Source organism: Oenanthe melanoleuca, chromosome 2, assembly GCF_029582105.1.
Source record: "Oenanthe melanoleuca isolate GR-GAL-2019-014 chromosome 2, OMel1.0, whole genome shotgun sequence".
In the NCBI taxonomy this organism is placed as follows: Eukaryota; Metazoa; Chordata; class Aves; order Passeriformes; family Muscicapidae; genus Oenanthe; species Oenanthe melanoleuca.
The window spans coordinates 46203035-46220614 of record NC_079335.1 but is presented as its reverse complement, the minus strand read 5'-3'; the positions used below and the strand labels follow the sequence as shown (position 1 = coordinate 46220614).

Sequence of the window (17580 nt, the reverse complement as noted above, 5' to 3'; positions counted from 1 at the left end):
CGCCCCCTCAGCCGCTCCCGGGCCGCCGCGCCTTTAAGGCGGGCGCGCGCCGCGTCACGCGCGGGGGAGTGTAAACAGGAAGCGGCCGGGAGCGGCTGGGCCATGGCCGCCGCCATCAGCCGCGAGCCGCCGGGGCCGCCCGAGGACGGGGCGCCGGGAGCCGCGGCGGCGGCGGGAGCCGCGGCGGGGGAAGAAGGCGAGGGGCGAGCGCGGGGCGGCGCGGAGGGCGGCGGCTGCTACCTGGCGCTGTGCGCCCGGCCCGTGCACTTCGAGAAGGCGAACCCCGTGAACTGCGTGTTCTTCGACGAGGCCAACAAGCAGGTGGGGGCGGCGGGGCCCTGCCGCGGACGGGGCTGCGGCGCCGGGCCTGTGGGCTCAGCCCGGCCCCGGGCTCAGCTGCTGCCAGCCGGCGGGGCTTTGCTTCCCCGCCCGCCTTTGCTTTCCTCCCGTCCCTCGGCTGCCGGGCATGAGCCCGGTTGTTCTCCTTCAGGAGCTGTCATGGTGCTAGAGGCGGTAGATTTTCCTTTTTTTTTTTTTTTTTTTTTTTTTTTTTTCCTTTTACCGATTTATTAGCTTGGATTTCACCCGCCTTACTCTCACTGCCGTAAGGTCTTTCTGGAATTCATCGGAGTCAGCACTTTTCCTTTCTGTTCCAAGTGTCCCCACATGACTGGCAAACTTTGTCACTTTGCTGTTACCTTCATTTCCCTGAGTTTTTCACACCCCTTTCAATTCCTTAAATTCATTCTATTCATTAAAAAAAATGAATAATTACAGCTTTCCTTGTGGCACAGACCCAAGTGGCCATTTCTTGGCTTTAGTGCTTTTAAGCAGATTCTCCTTAATTTTTGTATGGGCTCCTGAGAGTTCAGCTCAGTGTAGCTAAAAGATCCACAGGCTGTCATGAGGTTTACACAGATGTGGATACATGGATACATTCCACTGTCTAATTCCTGTAACTGTTCTTTGACCTCAGCATTCATGAGTCAGAATCTTCAAGCTTTCTTCCCCATATAGCTGGCATACTTTACCCTATGTGTGGGCATGATCAGTGGTATGTTTGGAGAGGGAGCAGTATTTCTGGGGTGTGTTTGTTTCTGTTGCACTCTGTTCAGAATGATTACAGAATCATTTAGGTTGGAAAAGCTCTCTGAGATCATTGAGTCCAGTCTTTCACCAAACTACTTGTCAACCAGACCACGGCACTGACTGCCACATCCAGTCTTTGCTTAAACACATTCAGGCATGGTAACTCCACCAGCTCCCTGGGCAGTCTATTCCAGTGTCTAATCACTCTTTCAGGGGAGCAGTTCTTCCTAATGACCAACATAAACCTCCCCTGGCACAGTTTAAGGTGATGGCTTCTGGTTCTATCACTGGTTGCCAGGAGAAGAGGCCAACCCTCACCTGGCTGCAGCCTTCTTTCAGGGAAGCAATAAGGCCACCCCTGAGCCTCCTTTTCTCCAGGCTAAACAAACCCAGCTCCCCCAGCCACTTCTTATAGAGCTTGTGCTCCAGACCCTTCCCCAGCTCTGTTGCCTTTTTCTGGACATGCTCCAGCCCCTCAATGTCCTTCCTGAACTGAGGGGCCCAGAACTGGACACAGCACTCGAGGTGTGGCCTCACCAGTGCCAATACAAGGGGACAATCCCTGCCCTGGTCCTGCTGGTCACACTCTTGGTGATACAGGCAAGGGTGTGATTGGTTTCTTGGCCACCAGGACACACACTGGCTTTTGTTCAGCTGCTGTCATCCAGCACTTCCAGATCTTTTTCCACTGGGCTACTCTCCAGATATTTCTTCTTGTAAACCATTATCTTTGAGGGCCAGTTGAAACATCCTGTCAGAAGACACTGTATCATAGTGTGAATGTGATGTAACTACATAGAAACTAGTTGTTGAGAGCTCACTTAAAAGATTAACATTTTCCAGTGTAAATTTATTTCTCTGTGTTTTCTTGTTATCTAAAATAGTTTGATTCCCAGTGCGTGTCTCTGAATCATATGTAACCAGCATTTCAATGACAGTTTTCCATGTGAGACACCAGTCTGTGCAATCTTCTCATCTTGCAGAGATTAGGAGAGTGTTGCCTTCATTTTCTATCTCCATAATACTAAAAATAGTTAAACTAAGTATTTATCATTCTAGTAAGGCTGTAGATTTGCTTGCAATTTTTAATCTTGACATTTGTGTTTCCTGCCTGAGCATAGCAGACTGGCAGCATAGCTGATATTACAGAACAATGTCCCTGTCACCCTGAGCCCTGATGTGTGTGCCTAGTGCTGCTGCACATACAAGTACCAATAAGGCATTTGCCTGACTTTCTTTTTTCAAGCTAGCTAAAGTTTGTAACAGCATGACTTTTTTTTTTTTTTTTTTTTTTTTTTTTTTTTGGTTACCTTATTCTAGCTCAGTATGTGTCACATCTCTACCAGGTTTTTTACACATATATGTTTGGCTAAAGGAATTCTCAGTTGCTAGGGCATGTTGGCTGATGCTCCTTAGGTACATGAAAACCTACAGGTTACTCTTAAACTATTCCTATTTAATAACATATTCTGACAGGATCAGGCTTCTGGGTAGTTGAGTTACATCTCTTTCCAATCCCCAAGCAGAGTTCCCTTTTGTTTTAAACAATGGCCTGATGTCTTACTTTTACTAGTACATGACTAAGGAAAATATAAAAGAAACAAAACCAAGATAAAGGCTTATAAAGATTTTTAGTGATTTAAATTGCCCAGTAATTCAGAATATGCCTACAAGACTGTTGCAGCACCATGCAATATGATAACTCTAAGTAAACTTGGAGTTTCAGATTGTCTCAGTGTGAACTGACAGATCTGCAGAAGAACAAAAATTGTGTCTAATAAAAAAATTAAAAAATGTGCCTTAGAGAAGAAGAAGCAGGGGAAGGTTATGACTTTGAAAGAGTTAAATATATATGTTCAAAACTTTTTTTGTAGGTTTTTGCTGTTCGATCTGGTGGAGCTACAGGAGTTGTTGTTAAAGGGTTGGAGGATAGAAATCCCATTTCCTTCAGGTAAGGCGCCTTTCTCTTGGGATAGAATGATACAGTCTTCAAATTATGCGGTGCTTAGTCCTGATCCACTGTAATTCAGGCATAAAACTTACAAGTGGTTGTGATCATATTTTGATTTATTCTTAGATATAATCTTGCAATTAAGAGGGTATGCATTTCTCTCCCTATGGTCTTCTGTGGGATAAAAGTAATTAGCTGTGGCTTCTGTTTTTCTAAACAACGATCTTTTATTAAAACGTGCTGTACATATGAGAGAATGATTCCTACAGCAGCAATTACTTATCCAAGGATACAGTTAGCAAGTGATGTCTGTGATTCCAACAGTGTCCAAACCTAGATGTAGGTTTCTCAGTGTTCTGTTCCTTGTTTCATCTGAATTGGCTTCTTCTATGTCTTCCATTTCTTATGGAAACAATTTTTACAGAATTTTACAACAGTAAATGATTTTATATATGTCTCTTTTAAGAGTGATGGCTCTTTGTACTCTGCTGTGCATATGTAAGAAAGTATTCCTTTATTCCATATCAATCCAATCCAAATATGGATGAAGCAATTTGTAATCAAGATGTGTTTACTGTTATCTCTTGGATATTGCATAGGGTCTGTCCTGAAGGTTGCTGGGTTAATTTTAGATATTTATTTGATTACACTTGTCAATCCTGAAGGAGATGAAAATACTTAGTAAACTTCATAATGTTCCACTATTTTCATATTGACTGTCTCTCTCTTTGGCCTGGCTTAATAACATATGCTGGAGGAACTATATACCTTATTCATGCCAATTGTGCTGATGCTTGTTTGGTAAGAATACTTCTTAATTTAATTTAATGGTGTGAAAACAGCCTCACTCTCCTTTTAATGTCAGAAGAAGTTCTAGAGGCTGTGTCCTAGTGGGAAAGCAAGGAGGCTTGTGTCAACTAGCAGTAGTTCTGGAAGTAATGGAGCAGATTGCAGGATGCTGGTGTCACAGAACTGAGGATGCAGGTTTGGATAGTTCACAAGTCTTCCAGTTCCACATCACAAACCAACAGATCTGAGCATTTCAGAGCAGTGATTTCAGGTGCTAATTTGTGTGAACTTAGGCATGATTCTGTGATTGGTGTGTTCAGGACTTCTGAAGAGTGAGCTGCCATTTTCTGTCAGTCTGGGTTTTATATATATTAGTCAGGCAAGAGTAATAATCTGTATTCAAAAGCATTTGCATTACACATTTTTTTTCTCTGTCATTTTTTTTTTTAGGGTATATTCTTTAAGAAACTATTTTAGATTATATTTCCATAACTTCTGTTTCTTTCTGTATAGGATGGAGGACAAAGGAGAAGTGAAGTGCATCAAATTTTCCTTGGGGAACAAGATCCTGGCTGTGCAGAGAACTTTGAAGAGTGTGGTAAGAAACCTATACCCTGTAGCTAGGGAACTGGAACTGGAAATCCTCTACTTCCAGAGTAAAATCCTTTGAGACAAATGTTCAAGAAGTCTATTGGCTAACAACAGCTGTAGTGAAAATTCCTTCATCATCCTGAGAGGCTGGTCAGGCAGCATTGTTGTCTTGGTAGCATCATCATTTAAAGAAAAAGTGTAAGGGGAACAAACTCTGGCAAAGGTGAGGTGGAACATAAGTTTTTCTTCTGTATATATATTGCATCCAAAACAATTAAATAAATTAATATCTATTATTTGGTATCTATGTATGTATCTTGTCTGTGCTTCATAATTGCTAATACACTTAATGGGTGTTTTTGCAGGATTTTTTGAATTTTATTCCAGATAGCCCTCAGCTGGAATATACACAGGAATGTAAGGTGAGTTAAATGTCCCAAGCTTATATCCTTAAGTGAAAGTCTGGTATTAGTGAGGCTGGTGACTACAAGAGCTAGAGATTCCTTTCAAAACACTAGCATCAAGGAAATGAGATATTTAGGCACTACTGTCTATTGAAATTGAGTAAACAAACTGGGGTTAACAATACCAGAAAAAAACTTCCCTGTCTTGTGAATGCAGTTTTTTCCTAGAGCAAGAGAAATGCTGTGGGGGCAACAAATGTCAAAGTTTGGTAAAGAGAAGAGACAAAATGCTGATGATACAGAAACAGTGAACTGTGATTATATTCGTGCCAGATATGTTAATGTGGACATTCTTTCCTAATGTCACTAAACAATAATAGTAAGCTATTACTAGTCTTTATATATTTGCTATTTTTTAATAATCCTTCTAATTTTTGATGATTATTTACCAGAAACAAGCACCATTATCATTGTTTGGTATTTTTCAGCTTTTAACTAAAACAAATTACATTTTTGGGTAATAGAATACAAAAGTAAATTTTTATACATCTGATTTGCACAGATCCTTTTATCCCTGTAGACTTTAAAGCTGAAACATTGTCTGCTTCATTGTTTAGGATTATGAGTTTAAGTAAATCATTCTAGCAAAACCTTTATGGTAATGAAACTTCTGAGTAGTAGTAGTAGATTCTGTGTGAAGTCAAGGCAAATTTTTCCACTTAGTTTCAATTTCTCTCAACATCTCTTCCTGCTTTTCATGTCAAGAGCTGGTTGAATTGGCAGTGTAGTTTTAAGCAGAGGAACTTAGTTTTATCTAGGGTGAAAATAAAATTTGATTGTATAATAAACTTTAAATCTTACATGCTGCCAAAAATCCAGGTCGTGCAGAAATTGTGTTCATATGTAGTTTGGGAATGCTTTATAAAAGAAACTGATATATGCTGGGGTCTGGCCAAAAGTATTAACTCCAGAGATTGGATACCAAAATTGCCTTTGGTCTCATGTTCTTCATTTAGTAATATTAGTTTATCTGAAAAGTTAATTTTTCCAAGTAAAAGAGTGTTTGTTTGCTTGTTTGTTAAAAGACAAAGAATGCCAATATTCTAGGATTCTGCTGGACCAGTTCTACAGAAATTGTCTTCATCACAGATCAAGGAATTGAATTCTACCAGGTAATACAAATAACTCGTGTAGGACATGCTTAGAGATTTGAAAATGTAAATTTGTAACAGCATATTTGAATTATTTTCTTGTCTCTGTAACTGGGAAAGTGTGCTGCAAAAAAACCAATTTCTGCCGTTTCATTTGCAGGCTAAATTCAAAATTTTTTAAAGAAGAATACATTTTTAGGGCAGGGCAAATTTATCATTTACCAGTTTTAAGGCCTTGTATAAAGGAGTACTTAAGCCTTGGGAACTCTAGATTAAGAGATGCTCTGGGCTTATATGGAAATGAATATTTAAATCTAATGTGAAATACCACTTAATGCAAAACAAATCAGCATTGGGGAAGATGTGTAAATGCTTAAAAGGTGGCAAGGAACTAATAATTGACTGGCTAATACCCATCTGCAACTTGCAGCTTTCTCCTGTGGTGACCTCATTGAGTTCCTCTGTTAATGTGTTTTTAAAGATGTCTGATGAAAAAATAACCCTTTCTAACCTTCATGATGACGGATATTGGAACACTTCCTAAAAAAAAAAAGTTGTGCATTTCCCAATAGTTTCAGTCCTGGAACTAAGACACAATGTTTCTCATAATTAGTGTTACTAATAACTAGTACTAAAGAAAGTAGCTGAGAAAGGTGCATTATTTCCTGCTGATTGATTGGGAAAATACATATTTAGCACCTGAAAGGATTATAAATATCAACCTTGCAAGTAAAACGACTAAATCAAATAAATGTCTTTTTAAAGAGAGGATATTTAAGCCCTTGAAATGAGGAAAATTTATTTATATACTTAGTTCTCAAAATATAAAAGATTAAGGAAGCTGGGGAGTGAAGGCAGTGAGAATATTGTAAGAACTTTTTATTAAAACTTCACTAGTTGTATCAAGCTAGGTGTTTTCTCCACTATGCACAGAACTTATACCAGATCTGGATGAGTGGAAAAACACAGCACACATCATTAGGATTTGATGTGTATTATTTCCTTAGCTACAGTAAAGTGGGGCCTCAGCTATAATTGTCAGGTTTCTCATTTTTAATTCTAGCACGGTAAATGTCTTTACACTTAACTGTTTCTAGCTTAACATTCCTTGCTCCTGTGCATTACTGTTTATGCTGTAGGAATCCTGGTGGTAATAGAATGTTAATATTTTGTGTTATCAGGTATTGCCAGAGAAACGAAGTTTAAAACTTCTGAAGAATCAGAGTATTAATGTCAATTGGTACATGTATTGTCCAGAGAGCTCTGTTATCCTTCTTTCAACCACTGTCCTTGGCAATGTCCTGCAGCCATTCTATTTCAAGGTAAAAGGATATGTTCCAAACTTGTCATTTTCATTTTTTTCTAAACTGCTTCCTCATCCAAGTATTCTATTGCTTGATTTTCTTCCAAGAGATGCATGTGTTCACATCTGCGTATGACAATAAGCAAATCTATAAGGTAGCTCCTAGGTGATGGCTTAAAATTTGGTAATTTACTCTTTCTTACATGCTCTTTGGAACAATGTGTGTCCAGACAAGGCTGGACAATGAGGGAAAGAGCTACAGCATTTCTCTTGCTCCTGTCAATGGATTAGGAGGATTTCTGTGGCAGTTAAAGAGGAGAGATTAAAAAGCGTCTTAGTCACATGGGTTTCCTGGTTTGTGTTAATCTTGTGTAGGGTCTGTACTGCATCCTGAAATGATGTTCCTTTAGGTGACTGGGAGGAACCTACTAGCCTTTCACAGTTTTCTTTTTAACAACTTAGGTTGTGGTTCCCCCTCCTTCACATTTTGTGTTAAGTTGTAGCTTGAAGCTAAATAATTCTTGTTTTGTGTTCAGAAGGTAATATTTAAAGATTTCCTGAGAAAGGTCTTGTACTAAAGTAATACTTGAAAACAGAGACCTAGTAAAGGAAATAGCTCTGTAGTATTCACACTTCACACTCAGGAATGAATCAGTAAGAATAGGAAGTGAATTTCAGTAGAAGCTTTGGAAACTCTGAAAACTTGTTTAAATATAAATTCCATAGAAAAGAGGCAGAGGAGAGCGGAAGCCTTGGGCAGGAGAAGGGATATGCTGTAAGTATAGGGTAGGAACTAAAGGAGACTGTGACTGGTAGGAGGTAGTGATATTTTCTCCTTCCCAGGAAGCAGTTATTTAGGAGTTGAAGCGTACAGTTCCCTGGAAGAGGGAAAGTAAGTTAAGAGAACTGCTATATAATTGTACATGGGATTTGCATACAAATTAATCTTGGATGAATTAAAATATAAAAATGTTTGTAGCTGAAGTCGTAAAATCAAGACGATAAAGCTTCTGAAGTGATATATTCTACATATTAAGAATCCCTTGAGGGATTTTTTAGGAAAAAGAGCACAAAACCCTTTCCTTTGGACTATGACTTACTTTCGCCTCGTGGGGGCGCTGTTGATACAGCGTTTGGGCAAAGGCGGCTCGTCCCTTTCTGGTTCAGGTCGTGACAGTTCTTGTTTGCTGTTTAACAGAGTGGGACCATGTCAAAACTATCAAAATTCGAAATCGAGTTACCTGCAGCACCCAAGTCATCCAAGCTCAGCCTTTCTGAAAGAGATATTGCTATGGCTACAATGTATGTATCTCATGCATCAGATCTTTCTTGGAAGGTGGGGGACAGGTTGGGAATACCAGAAGAAGACAAGAACATTGCAATGGCTGCACTTGTTTCCTGTTTTAGCAGTGCTGTTGCTTTAAAGCACTTCAGTTACTGCCTTGAACAAAGCATCTCAACAACCCTCTTGGGACAAGGTGGGGAGGGAAAGAAAATGGAGAAGTCTTACATGAAGTTGTTCTGGATTACCACAGAATTTTGGATAATGTTTCAATTTTTAGTTGATATTTTGGTAGAGGAATCATTCACAGATGCCTAACTTGCATGACTATAGGCCATACATTGTGATTTATCAAGAACTGTTTAATCTTTCACTTTTAATTAAATGAATACCTGACTTAGGTAATCTCATCTCTTCTTTTAGGATAAAGTGTTTGACTCTAAGAGACTGGTAGAGCTCTTAATTGAAAATAATACTTTAATCCTGTTGTCTTGTTAGATATGGGCAGCTTTATGTTCTCTATTTGAGGCATCACTCAAGGACTTCCAACAGCACAGGAGCAGAAGTAGTGCTCTATCACTTACCCAGGTGAGAGCAGAATGAAGAAGGTTAGTTGCAGTTTACATCTGTGTCAGTGTTGTGGTTTATCCCCAGTTGGCAACTAAGTTACACCAGATGCTCCCCCAGACCCCTGGTGGGAGGGGAAGGAGAATCAGAAAAAGGTAAAACTCATAGGTTGAAATAAGAGCCGTTTAATAAATGAAAGAAAGTAAAAACTAATAGTAGCAATGAAAAGTGCATGGAGGAGGGAATGAATCCATAGAAAGTGAGCGACACAGTAACAATTGCTCACTACCCAGCCTGTGCCAAGCACTGGTCTGTGCCTCCTGGCCAACTTCCCTTACTTTACTTTCCCTTACTGAGCAGGGTGTCCTAGGGTATGGAATATCCCTTTGGCCAGTTCATCTGGCCAGGTCTGCTGTCCTGGCCTTCCTCCCTCCCAGCTTCTTGAAAACCTGCTTGCTGGCAGAGCATGGGAAACAAAAAAGTCCTTGACTTAGGGTAAGCACTGTTTAGCAACAACTAAAACATCTAGTGCCTTATCAGTGTTATTCTCATACTAAATCCAAAATACAGCACTGTAGGAGTTCCTAGGGAGAAAATAAACTGAGTCCCAGCAAAACCAGGACAAAAGACAGCTTTTATAGTCTAAACAGGCTTGTTGACCAGTTCTCATTTCTCTTTGTTTCCACAGAGAGGGCTCCTGTAAGAAGACACATATTTTAAAGCTGAACAGAACTGGGAAGTTTGCACTGAATGTAGTGGATAACTTGGTGGTAGTACATCATCAGGATACTGAGGTCTGATTTATTTATATTGTGTTGTGCTGTAACTTTGAGAAGTTATGGGCAGGTTTTAGTAACCTAATAATTTAATTCAGAAATTATTTTTCTTTGGGCTTAGCTTGGCCAAAAGCCAGAGTATTTGCAGGAACAAAACCATAACACTGTAAGAGATTCAAATTTATCCTTTTATCTTGATGGGCTACTAACATATAATCAGGGCTGCTGGTAATGCCTGCCTTTCTCTTACCCTGTTTTTGCTTGTTGTCAGTTTCTTATGATGCTTTGATGCTGCACTGTGTAGGCTTTTAAGGCATTATGCAGAGAGGTAGAGTTAAATTGGACACTAAATTATTAATCCTGAGAAACTTCTCATATCACAAACATTTGAATGATAATGTTTCTGTGACACAAACTTACACTCCTTTAGTCTGAAGACCTGGCTCTCTAAAAACTTGTATGAACACAAACCTTCTTGTGCATCTGGTAGCATGGGTAAAACTTCTTGTCTGTAGTCCCAGCAGCAAGGCTTGGTCAGTGGTTAAGCCAAAGTGGTAGTTCGCTCTTAACTTGGGAAAAGACTTGGACTTCTAGAATTATCTGCTCTTGGACAACTTCAAGAACTGGGGCAGTTACCTCCTTAGGAGGGTTAGTTGATGTTTTAGTTGTATTTCATGTTAATTCTACACCAGAGCACTTCCTCCCCAGTGTTTTGGTCAAGCTATAAACATGATTGTAGAAACCCAGAAAATATTTCTCACTTTGGCTTTGGGAGACACCAGTAATTGAAGTTTCACTGGCACTGAAAGCAAAGCTGCTTTCCCTGGTAGAAATGTTAGTGACTTGAGTTGAACAAGACTGGTAGAAGTATAAGGATATCAGAGGAAGATAGATGACTTTCCTCAGAGTTTCTATTATGCTTTAACTAAGCAGTGTCAAAGTCACGTGTTGTGCAAGAAAGACTCAGACTTTTTTCTAGGGCATATAGTGACAGTACTAGGGGCAGTGGTTTTAGACCAAGGGGAGATAGATTTAGATGGGATGCAGCTTTTTACAGTGAGGGTGGTGAGACCCTGGAACAGGATGCCCCATCATTGAAAGGGTTCAATGCCAAGTTGGATGGGGCCTTGAGCAGCCTGATCAGTGAAAAATGTTACCAACCCCAGTACATCCCTTCCAACCCAAACCATTCTATGATTCTAACAGAGAATACAAGATGGAAATGTGAAAAGCAGACTGAATGCATATAAATGGGTGGTGATTCACATTCGTCAATACTAACTTCCTCTTTTTAATTGCAGACTTCAGTTATCTTTGACATCAAGCTAAAAGGAGAATTTGATGGGTCCACAACCATCCATCAGTTTGTACTTCCACCTCGATCAATACAACCCTATCAAATACCTGTAGCAGGTAGAACCACTATATAATGAATAACCTAACACTTAGCAAGGGTACTTAAATGTAACAGCTCACATGCAGGAGTGCTTCAGGTTTTAGGAGGCTGGTTACTAACACTTCAGTTATACATATTTGAGAGGGTGAGGAAGGAAGAAGGTAAGAAGCAATTGAGCAGAAGTTGGTGTTCCACATGTGTGCCAACTACAGAAGAGTTGCTGTTTAAGGTGCATGGTTCCTGTAGTGCTTTGCTTTTGCACTTGAAGAGTGTTGGGTTTGGGGAATTTTTTGGCCATGGCTCTCAAAGCTTGTGGTGCTCAAAAGCACTTTATGGTTTTCTGGCTTTTGTCAGGACTATGTGATTTAGGAAGTTAGAGGCTGAAAGACAATACAAGCTCAGAATCAAGTTTGGGACCAGTTTAGAAGTAATGCTAAAATCAGTATTAGGATTTAAAAGCTTAGATTCTTCTTGGATTGCCTTTCTGTTCTCCAGTCCTAGAAGAGTGATAGGTAGTTACCCCCAAGCTGGGAATATGAAATAGCCTGAGCATAGTTTCACTAGCAGGTGATAAAGCAGTGAGGTTCTCTTTGTAGAAGAGAAAGATGCTTCTATACAAAAAGATTGCACATTAAAAGCTCTAACATCTGATAGCAAGTATGATAAATCTGCAGATGGAGATTTGTACTAAACAAAGGTTAGGATCAGAACGGACAAACCATTCTTCCTTTTGAAGAGTATATGCTTAAGTAAAGCAAATGGAGTCTGTGTATTTAGAATTACAGTACTAGACCTGGAATATTTCTGCATACATTATTTCACTTGGGTGAAAAACAATCATGTTTTGAAAGATTCGTTTGCCTTCTTAGTGTCAGATTTTCTTTGTAGATCTGGCTACACAAATGGATCTTTGTTTTTGACTGTATGCTACAGTGTTACAATCCATACTTACCTTTTTGGTATAAAATACTTGGGATAGGAGAGCTGCCAGAGTACTACTATACCTTACTTGATGTTATTTTTTTCTGCAGGCCCAGCTTCTGTGACAAGTCAAGCTCCTGTTCCGTGTAAACTCTGTATCCTTTAAATCCTCTCAAGAAGTAAGAACCTCAGTCTATGTATCAAGCAGGGAAGAAAGGTAGCATTTATTACCTTGACTCCTTAACAGAGCAATTTTAGCTGGTTATGCACTTATACTTCAAGATGAAATAATGTGCTTCATAATAGCCTCATGCTTTCACAGAGCTGTAAATACTGATATCTAGTATAATACCACATTTCCTGATTATTTGAGACGTGTATGAAATTATTGAATAGGTACACCATAAAATTGAAGATAGCATTCCAAGAATATGATTCAAAACCTCAGAAGTGACAGTAAATGAAAGTATGTTAACAGGATCTGTTTCTCTACAGTACTGTAAATTGAGAAGAAACAGTTTAGCATCAATGTTAATATAGATGTTAAAACCTTAACATTTAGATTCTTCTTCGTGGATTGTCTTTCAACCTGATATTATCATCAGTGCAAGTGAAGGTAAGTGGTGAGCTCTTGGACTCTACAATATTCAGTATCAGGATGGCTAGTTTACACTTTCAGTGCACAAAGCAGCTTAAAAATGAAAGTGACTTATTAGGTACATCTGCCAAGTTGATTGATTGCTCTTGATAGTGATAACAGGATTAACTATCTCTACTACAACTTTTCAAGGGTAATGCTGCTCTAAAATACAGGCTTAGAAAGGCAAATAAACAATTTCCATGTGTTTTAATTTAGGGGTGAAAAAGGTGTATGTCTAGGCTGTACGTGTACAAGGCAATTCACTTTCTTTACTCCTTCAAATCAAGGTTACCTCTGGAGTCTTCAGGTGAAACTTGAACCTGTAGTTAACCTCTTGCTAGATAAAGGAAAACTAATGGATTTCCTTCTCCAAAGAAAAGAATGCAAAATGGTTATCCTGTCTGTATGCTCTCAAAGTAAGTTCAAGTGTGTTTTCTGTATCGTGTTTTCTGTATCTTGAAAGTACAATACCTCTTATTCATAAATACTCATCCAAGTTAGCTTAGCTGTTTCTTAGATTTGAGATTACCTCTGAGGCTGCCTTGGTCCTTAGGATGTCATTTGCCTCAACTGCCCTCAATCCCTATTCTGAAGGAATTTAACTGCATTAAAAATTCAACTTTCCCTCCAGTTCAAATACACCTGACATGATTGAAAGTGTTTCTTAAAAATTAGGTAGAGAATAGAGACCACCTTTTGAAAAAGGCAACAATTCAGGTGCCTGGTTATTTCTCCTCATAGTTCTTTCTTTTTATCTTTCAGTGCTCAATGAGCCAGAAAGAGGATCGCTGTCTGTGATTGCAACTGTTTTTGACAAATTGAATCATGAATATAAGAAGTACTTGGAAGCTGAGCAAAGCTATACAATGGTAAACCATGCTAGCTAGAGCAGCTTACAGAGGCAGGACAAAGCTGTTTGATTTTCAGGTGGCATCAAGGTGAAGGCATGGTCCTTTCTACTTAGGGAATTTGGGCTTACCCCAAAAGGTCCTGACTGCTTCAGGCTCACAAGTAAAATGGATTAAGTGGAAAAACACATTAAGACCCCCACTTGACACTTGTGTGGCAGGTGCTGCATAGCTTAGCTCCAGAGTGATGAGTTAACACACCCAGTGCTTGAAAGCAGAGAGAAGGTAGAAGCTGAAAAAGCAACTCTGAATCAATAACTAGAACCTTGGTTTTCAAAGCACTGATTTCACTGCACGCTATATCGTGACATAACAGGCTGTCCTGATAGATCTCAGTCATTTCTGTTAAAGTACCAAATTCAAGCACTAACTCAGAGTACAGTCACATACTCAAAACTCTTCTAAGCCTGAGGGCCTATGTCAGTGAAGTTGGTTAGATTAATCTCCTGGCTTTAGGGTATGTAAGAGCAGCTGTATTTATATAACTCTTAAAAAGCAGTTTTAAATTTAATATGAAAGCCCCACTGAACAAGATGCCTCTAATATAACATGACCACAGATATGAATTTCCTTGTTAACACAACAAGTTTATGGTTGTATTTGAAACAGGAAATAGTTTGTACAACTGAGACTGACTTGGAACTGTACTATACTATCGTTTTCTTTTAAAAAGACTTTTTTTTTCCTCCTAGGTGGTAGAAACAGGCCTGAGTAGAAGTAATCCACTCCTGAAACGTCCTGTCCGCACTCAAGCAGTTATTGACCAGTCTGATATGTACACACATGTTTTATCTGTTTTTACAGAGAAGAAGGTAAGTTAATTTTAAGGGCTAAGGGCTAATTTGGCAGCAGTCTCAGATCAGCCAGCTTAAGTTGATGGCTTGAAATTGGCTGCAGGAAGCTTTGTCAGGATTAGGGTATTTTGGTGCCTTTTCTTATGGGGTTAACAGAGAAGCTATGCAAGTTCCACCTCACGCTTTCTTCTTTGTCCAGGAAGCACCTCACAAGTTCACTATAGCTGTCTTGATGGAATACATTCGCTCTCTCAACCAGTTCCAGATTGCAGTTCAGGTAAATCACTTATGTACTAAGTACATTGCCCCACTCTGTGAAATTACTTGCAGTTTTAGTCCAGTCTTGATCACATGTGTAAGTTCTACACAATATTGACTTTTAGATTGTAAAAATACACATAGAGACATACCTTTGATTGTCTTCTTCGTACTTTCACAGCACTACTTGTATGAGCTGGTCATCAAAACCCTTGTTCAACACAACTTGTTTTACATGCTCCATCAGTTTCTGCAGTACCATGTGCTCAGTGACTCAAAGCCCTTGGTATGTAAGACAAGTAGCTCCAATAAGCTAGTGAGGGAGTTGGGAAGTCTTCAGAATTTTAAGGTTATTTCTGCTTTTGCCCTAGGCTTGTCTGCTACTGTCCCTGGAAAGCATTTACCCTCCTGCACATCAGCTCTCACTGGACATGTTAAAAGTAAGCATTTCTGACTCCAGTAACTCCATGTCACGTGGGGGTTAGACTGATCAAACAGCTTCTCTGACCAGGCTTGGAGTCATTAACTAGCATCAATCATTTGCATGCATTAGAAGCATTGTCTTACAGCTATGATTGACTTCACAGAGACTTTCCACAGCAAATGATGAAATAGTGGAAGTTCTGTTGTCCAAACACCAAGTTTTGGCTGCCTTGAGATTCATCAGGGGTATTGGAGGACACGACAGCATTTCAGCCCGCAAATTCCTCGATGCAGCAAAACAAGCAGAGGATGAGATGCTTTTCTACACCATATTCCGGTTCTTTGAACAAAGAAACCAGCGGTTACGAGGAAACCCCAGCTTCACTCCAGGTAAGCAGTTAGTTTGACCAAGATACACAGTTGTGGAAACACAGCTAAGACTTGTTTCACTTCCAATCCAGTTGAGTCTGTATTAGATGATAAAACTTTTGGTATATTTTGGCCTATATTTTATACTTACCTTTAAGCACAGTTCCAAATTAGCTTGTCTTACTCCTTTGTCTACTGCACCCAGGAGTAAAGAGGCTGAGCTAAATAAACTTGCAGATGAACCTGTTTGACTGGCAGTTGCTCTCACTGCTTAGCTTAACAGAGCCATTATCTCCAATTACTGCTTTCTCCTGAAGTCAGCAACCAGGTTGGGAAGCCTTTGAATTCTATTGTCTATTTCCATGAATTACAAAAATCTAAGGCCTATTTTATGTTACAGTTCTTCCTTTAAAAGCCAAGCCAAACTGCACCAGCAACATGTTCATAATCACCAGACATTCTGTAGGCACAGAATCCATCCCATACTCTTCTGTCTTGACAGTGAAGGGCTCTCATGGCTGTGAATCTGCTGGTTAGATACATGAACTAGATCCAGGAAGTAGATCAAACCTTTGCTTCACCTTGAGAAACCAGTCACAGGACTGGAAATGCCTCAGTATTCCAATGCTTTCTGTTTGTTCAACTTTGGTACTCAAACACATTAAAGATAAGAATAAATACTAATAAATGAAAGTAAGTGAAACTACACAATCTTGGTTCTTGGTTTCTGACTTGTAAAGTGAACATAAGCTTTTATTTTGTCTCCCTTAGGTGAGCACTGTGAAGAACATGTCACCTTCTTCAAACAAGTTTTTGGAGAACAAGCTCTCATGAAACCCACAACATTCTGAAAGACTCTTCCACTGAAATGTATAAACTTAATTTATTGCATTTAAGTAGATTTTTGAACTACAAAATTGCTATTTTATAATAAAGTATATACAAGACATTTTGGCAAATAGTACTAAAAATATTACAACTTGTGATGGCTTCCCCCTAAAAATAGAGACAAAAATTGCATTGACCTGCATTTAAAATTAGTGTCAGTGGTTTAGCAGTCCATTCTCATACACATCACCTTAATTCCATTGACAAAATGCTATTCAACTCTTACTACAGCTGGTTTAGGTTTTTGGAGGAAAAAGATGCAACCTCTTGAAAACAGAAGTGTTTTAGTAATCTTATTAACACATCTAGTTTTAGTAATACTGTTACTTGAGCCACACTTAGCATTTCCTGAGTTTAAAGCTGCAGCTGGTATCTTCTAGTTGAATCTGTGCAGGAGTCAAGTCTGTGGTGGTTACAGTGTGATAGTCATAGAACATTGCTGCGCTTCAGTTCTTAGGAGCTGTGCCTAAGCCACAGTTCAGGCAGTCCACTGAACACTGTTAAAAACTAGAAGTAGAGGAGTCTTTCCCGTTCTGTACCTCTGGTCCTCTCTTGTGCAGCACGAGTTTTAGCTTTATTTACTGATGGGCCTGAGAGAGAGAGCACAGTTATCCAAAGGCTCCACATTTCAGCTGATCAGTCATCAGGAAGCATGCATGATCTTACTGTCTAGGGCCAGCTTAACATTCAGAAACATGCTTCTGCTCAGCTGTTAATAGCTGTCAGCCCCAACAAAGGCAGCGGTAGATAAATCCCCATCAGTCTTAAGCCCATTAAGAAAGGGGACTACACTGTACAGTGCCTGGACCATCCTCTCTGCAAGGCAAGATTGTTTCTGCAAATGCAGGAACAGTGACTCACAGGAAGTTGGCTGCTTCCACCCACCACCCTGGCCCCAGTTAAACATGCTAATCATACTGCTTTCTGGGGCCACAGGGGCCCCACAAAGCACAGCAAAGTAACCACGTGGGCCTTCAGCAAGCCCGCAACAGTGAGCCTGCAGTGCCACTGGTCAGCCTTTGCTTTCCAAAGGACGGGCCACTGGGATAAGAGAGGCACATTCAAGTGCTGCTTTTCATC

At 39.8% G+C, this 17580-nt stretch overlaps 2 protein-coding genes across 2 annotated transcripts in view; one reads left to right on the top strand and one right to left on the bottom strand.

Annotated features, from left to right (window-relative positions):
* Positions 1-68: 68 nt before the first annotated feature.
* On the top strand, positions 69-16561 carry RMC1 (regulator of MON1-CCZ1). The gene is made up of 20 exons (XM_056483248.1): positions 69-321; positions 2964-3040; positions 4343-4427; positions 4786-4842; positions 5910-5996; positions 7157-7297; positions 8477-8580; positions 9059-9148; positions 9816-9921; positions 11205-11316; positions 12331-12375; positions 12783-12836; positions 13148-13276; positions 13623-13729; positions 14461-14580; positions 14762-14839; positions 15002-15106; positions 15192-15260; positions 15408-15633; positions 16384-16561. The coding sequence occupies exons 1-20, from the start codon at positions 103-105 to the stop codon at positions 16461-16463; spliced, it is 2091 nt and encodes a 696-aa protein (XP_056339223.1). The 5' UTR covers positions 69-102; the 3' UTR covers positions 16464-16561.
* The window catches only part of NPC1 (NPC intracellular cholesterol transporter 1), a 27597-nt gene continuing 26493 nt past the window's right edge, over positions 16477-17580 (bottom strand). Inside the window, exon 25 of the mRNA XM_056483247.1 lies at positions 16477-17090. Coding sequence (XP_056339222.1) covers positions 17008-17090 — 83 coding nt within the window. The 3' untranslated portion in view covers positions 16477-17007. The remainder of the gene's footprint in view (positions 17091-17580) is intronic.

Bases quoted from the DNA above. Each gene is read 5' to 3' on its own strand.
- RMC1 (XM_056483248.1), top strand. From the start codon at position 103: ATGGCCGCCGCCATCAGCCGCGAGCCGCCGGGGCCGCCCGAGGACGGG. The intron at 9,922-11,204 runs GTCTGATTTATT...TTTTAATTGCAG, and splicing joins TACATCATCAGGATACTGAG to ACTTCAGTTATCTTTGACAT. The intron at 13,730-14,460 runs GTAAACCATGCT...TTTTCCTCCTAG, and splicing joins CTGAGCAAAGCTATACAATG to GTGGTAGAAACAGGCCTGAG.